This window comes from Temnothorax curvispinosus, unplaced genomic scaffold, assembly GCF_003070985.1.
Source record: "Temnothorax curvispinosus isolate PA1 unplaced genomic scaffold, ASM307098v1 QBEX01011355.1, whole genome shotgun sequence".
Taxonomy (NCBI): domain Eukaryota; kingdom Metazoa; phylum Arthropoda; class Insecta; order Hymenoptera; family Formicidae; genus Temnothorax; species Temnothorax curvispinosus.
Window position 1 is genome coordinate 164,177 of NW_020221135.1, and position 4,619 is coordinate 168,795.

At 37.6% G+C, this 4,619-nt stretch overlaps 2 protein-coding genes across 4 annotated transcripts; one reads left to right on the forward strand and one right to left on the reverse strand.

Annotated features, from left to right (window-relative positions):
- Positions 1 to 16: 16 nt before the first annotated feature.
- On the forward strand, positions 17 to 2,694 carry LOC112461406 (protein arginine N-methyltransferase 1). 3 transcript variants are annotated; one of them, XM_025026639.1, is made up of 2 exons: positions 17 to 123; positions 1,292 to 2,694. In XM_025026639.1, the coding sequence occupies exons 1-2, from the start codon at positions 58 to 60 to the stop codon at positions 2,372 to 2,374; spliced, it is 1,149 nt and encodes a 382-aa protein (XP_024882407.1). In that variant the 5' UTR covers positions 17 to 57; the 3' UTR covers positions 2,375 to 2,694. The 3 variants fall into 3 exon arrangements, with proteins under 3 accessions (XP_024882407.1, XP_024882408.1, XP_024882409.1); XM_025026640.1 differs by lacking the exon at positions 17 to 123 and adding an exon at positions 326 to 652; XM_025026641.1 differs by lacking the exon at positions 17 to 123 and adding an exon at positions 328 to 634.
- Positions 2,695 to 2,951: 257 nt separating this feature from the next.
- LOC112461404 (exocyst complex component 5) lies at positions 2,952 to 4,614 on the reverse strand (the record flags this gene model as incomplete). Its single annotated transcript, XM_025026638.1, has 4 exons — positions 2,952 to 3,323; positions 3,388 to 3,895; positions 3,985 to 4,473; positions 4,553 to 4,614. Coding segments are annotated over 4 exons (1,158 nt in total), but the record flags the coding sequence as incomplete, so codon positions are not given.
- Positions 4,615 to 4,619: the final 5 nt, after the last annotated feature.

The following is a 4,619-nucleotide window of genomic DNA, read 5'->3' on the forward strand; positions in this document are numbered from 1 at the left end:
CACGATGCTAGTGACGGGCCTGATGATGATCCGGTCGTCTGCTGTGACGCAGTCAAAATGGCGACGAGTGATGAAGTGCCGGTAGAAATCAAGCAGAGTCGCGCGTGTATCACGGAGAATTCGGTGAGTTTTATCGAGTGGGTTATTTCAGTAAAATAACGGAGGGCTCGATCTTTAACGGGATATTATTGACCGATACAATCCAAAGATAATAGACGCACACTACTCGAAGTTCAAAACGGCTAGAAACGTCGGCTTTGTCGTGATAAAAGTCCTCTCGCGTCGCGTATGTATGTACAGTAGAGACGTAGAGAGTACCCAAGGCTCTTGGCGCGAGTAGCGGTTGAGAATAGGACCACGCTGCCGTGATACGTTTCCGAGGCGGTTACACGAGGACGTGACGCCAAAGAGCGCCTGGTTACGGATACGCGATTATCGAGACGCAGAAGATTCGCAACTCTCGGCGGACATTCTATATAGAACAGCGGAAACGATATAGCGGAATATAGCGCGTGTAGGCAGGATATTGACTAGCCGTTCGATTCCGAAGGGGACGCCATTTGTTTTGGCGGGCACGTGTATTTCATTGCCGGGCGCGAACTCGCTCGTTGGAGTAACAGATCCTGTGCTAATCGTACTTATGAACAGCATTGTAAATTTACCGTTTAAACAATATTAATTTTTGTAGAAACAGTAGTTTTGGTAGTACGACGTATGTGTGTGCGTTATGCGTTTATACGATAGATTGGTAGCGGAAACTATGTTCCTACGTGATTTACGTATTTTTTACATACTGGAACTAAGCGTTTGTTATATATACTGATAAATTAAGCAGTGCAATATGCATATCCATGAAATAAAGCTCTTTAATCTTCCGTGTGCATGTTTTTTCGGTACCTTCCCAGTGTATACATGGGTCTGTCATGTTCGACGTTATTTTTCCCTACTTTAAAGTATTCTAAAAAATCTGAAAAATTCACAAACCATTTGTCTACATTGTAGTTGACGATTTTATAGTCATTTTGATGAACATTGTTTATTTAATATTTTCTGGCAGGCTTGCAAGTTAAGTTACGAGCGATGTCATTTTGTCTCGGATGCCGTTGACCCATGGTTACACACGGAGAGTTAATGCAATAAGATCGTAAAATATTATATTTTGAGATTTTACTGTACCGCTGCAATTTTATAGTTAAAACTTACAAGCGCATAATAAATTAGAGAGTGAAATATAGTTCAAATAATTTGTTCGATGCGTTGATTGGTTTCTAACACACTATAAATATTACAGATGTCAGAAATGGAGTCCATGGACATAGCAGCAGAGCCTACTACTGTGAATAAGAATGCTAGTGTACCATCCTGCAGAGAATCTGTATCTGTCGATGACATGACCTCGAGGGATTACTATTTTGATTCCTATGCTCATTATGGAATACATGAAGAAATGCTAAAGGATGAAGTACGCACCGTGACTTATCGAAACTCAATGTATCATAACAAACATCTCTTCAAAGGAAAGACAGTTCTCGATATCGGCTGTGGCACCGGTATTCTCTCCATGTTTGCAGCTAAAGCTGGTGCAGCTAAAGTCATTGGTATTGAATGCTCTAATATTGTTGAGTATGCAGAGAAGATAGTGGAGGCAAATAATCTGTCCAATGTTATAACGATACTTAAGGGGAAAGTCGAAGAGGTTTCATTGCCTGACGGAATAGAAAAGGTTGATATAATAATATCCGAATGGATGGGCTACTGTTTGTTTTACGAATCGATGTTGGATACAGTACTCTTTGCCAGAGACAAGTGGCTCCGCGAAGATGGTATGCTCTTCCCTGATAAAGCGACTCTATTCATTTGTGGAATCGAAGATAGACAATATAAAGACGAAAAGATCAATTGGTGGGATGATGTGTATGGATTTGACATGAGTAGCATAAGGAAGGTGGCTATCAGCGAACCGCTAGTAGATGTCGTCGATCCAAAGCAAGTCGTCACAAATGCATGCCTAATCAAAGAAGTTGACCTTTACACAGTGACGAAGGCCGATCTTGAATTTTCGTCGCCGTTTACCCTTCAAGTTCGCAGAAACGACTATGTCCAAGCTCTAGTTACGTTCTTCAACATCGAATTCACCAAGTGCCACAAACGTATTGGCTTCAGTACCGCACCCGAAGTGCCATATACACATTGGAAGCAAACTGTCTTTTACTTCGATGAATACATGACTGTGAAGAAGGGAGAAGAAATATATGGCGTATTCTCGATGAGGCCCAATGCCAGGAATTACAGGGATCTGGATTTCAGCATCGAGTTAGACTTTAAAGGCGAATTGTGCCAAGTCCACGAAACTAATAACTATCGTATGCGCTGATATACAGTGGATTGCGCGCCACTTTCCACTTTTCTCATAATTCATAAAAAAAAGTCATTTAATCAAGCCTGAAGTCGATTTCCTATTATGGAGAACTATAAATGATCGCGTTTAGACAGCATGTATTGTCAACGGTATGTGAACTGTTAAACTTTAATTTTGAAAAGCATAGCGATGCTTTCTGATTAGACATTTAATATAATGACTTTTATAGACGTTTTCTTCCGTAAACGTACAAATAATTGGATAATTAATTATTTATAATAATTAAATTCAGACGAATAACAAGTGTAATAAAAAAATTTTTTACGCGAATTTTCGCGCACAACTAAAAGTAAATTTATCTATCAATTTGTAAAAAAAAGTCTTTAAATGTTAAATATAAATGTTCGGCGATATTTCATTGTAATATTAAAAGAAACTACTTGTAATTAATATCTCTGATGTACAATAAAATATATAATTGTGCGCTAAAATTCTATCCTCGTTATTTTCTTTTATACTGTTAAACTTTGCTTTAGTATAATCTTATCAAAAGTTAGGGAATGCTTGAATTAATTCAAGTTTTCACATGTTCCTCTTACCTCTAATCAATACTCATTTATTGCAACTTGTCGAAAAAAATAATGGAATAATCAATAGACTTATTTTGAAGAATACTATTTTCTGCGAATGCATATATTTGCAAACAGATAATGACAAGATGAACGAGCCTGAAGGCAAATATTGTATTTAAACGAGTAATCACATTACTTGTTTTCGTATATTTAGTAATTTCAATCGTTGATTATGGAGAAGTAGGCTGAGCGCAAAGATATTTTTTTCTTTTTTATTTAAGCAGAGTGTATCACTATGTTGTTATACCTTTTAGACAATTGGCTAACTTCTGTGTCTTGTAATCAGTCCTTAATTGAATAAAATTAAGTAGAACGGTACGATCGAGTGTCATCTGCAAAAAATAATACAAATATACATTTCTATAAAACATGAATGCAATAAATTATGTAACATACCAGTTGATCTCCCGTGCAAACTTGTTTCAAATTTTCCGGTTTAACCAATAGTAAGTTGCACAAGGCGTGCAGAGTATCAAAGAGATTCGTAACAAATTCAACCTCAAGTTCCTTAATGCACTTGCGATATTCGTTCATGTCGCATATCGCGCACATAGCACCGGCGGAATTAAACTGAAATTGCTGCAAATGATCGTAAATGATTTTGTGGAATCTAATTCCTAATTCCTTGAGAGCGGTATCCAAATGCCTGCCGTCCAAAGTATTTCGTATCAGTCGTATCATTCCGCTCACGTATTGTACCACGACTAAACAAGCTGGAGTATTCACAGTATCTACGTCTGTTTCCGGCTTAAAATCAGTCTTTTTTTGTTCGCTTTGTAAATACACCTTTACCCAGCCTACAATAGCATTTATGCTGCGATCCAAGCCGGTGTCTAATTTGACGTCTATTTGTTCTAATATCGCTTTCTTCTTCAACAAACAATCGGCGTGTTTGGATGTGGAACTAAAAAAAAAAAGGACATTGTTTCAGTACTACCAATTTGTATTGTTATGTAAAAAAGGCATATCAGACAAGTAAAAAAACATGCATACATAACAAGAGGCAGTACACTATCGTTGAACTGTTCCTCCAAGAGTCGAACAATCGCATTACACTGATGCACTACGTTAAAGAAATGAATCTCTGGTTGAGTCCTGCTCTCTGGTATTGGTACACTTTGTAAACCCAATTCCAACGCGTAGTCTACATGCTCGCTTATTAAATATTGTAATAATATTTCCAAGATCTGTAATGCATTTCCAGGTACATCAATAGACTGCGAAAGTAATTGACATCTTTGAAATGCGAGTTTGCTTCTTTGTAGTATCGCGATCGCTAGTTCTTCTGATAGAAATGTCTCGCCTCCGTAATCTTCTATTTGAGCAATGTTTATATTCGTTCTTGCACCTAGTACAGCCTGTAAGTCTCTACGTAGTTCTTGAAAGCCACCCATTTGCAACTGTTTCTTCTGATGATTCTTAGATTCGTAGTACTCTATAAGCAACGTTGCTGACTTTTCTCGAAATGCCTTCGTTTCAATACTAAAATAATCGATAACGGATAATTATTGGTCAATAGCTCTGTTATTTTCAGCAGCGTTATTCTGAATTGTGAACTCACCTAATATAAGTATCTAAATATTTCTGAAAGATATTTCTTGTAAGCTTGGCAAGATACGTTTCGTCAG

What these genes read in the sequence shown, in the direction of transcription:
- LOC112461406 (XM_025026639.1), top strand. Translation starts at nt 58, where the DNA reads ATGGCGACGAGTGATGAAGTGCCGGTAGAAATCAAGCAGAGTCGCGCG. An exon ending in CGTGTATCACGGAGAATTCG is followed by an intron (nt 124 to 1,291) that starts GTGAGTTTTATC and finishes TAAATATTACAG; the next exon opens with ATGTCAGAAATGGAGTCCAT.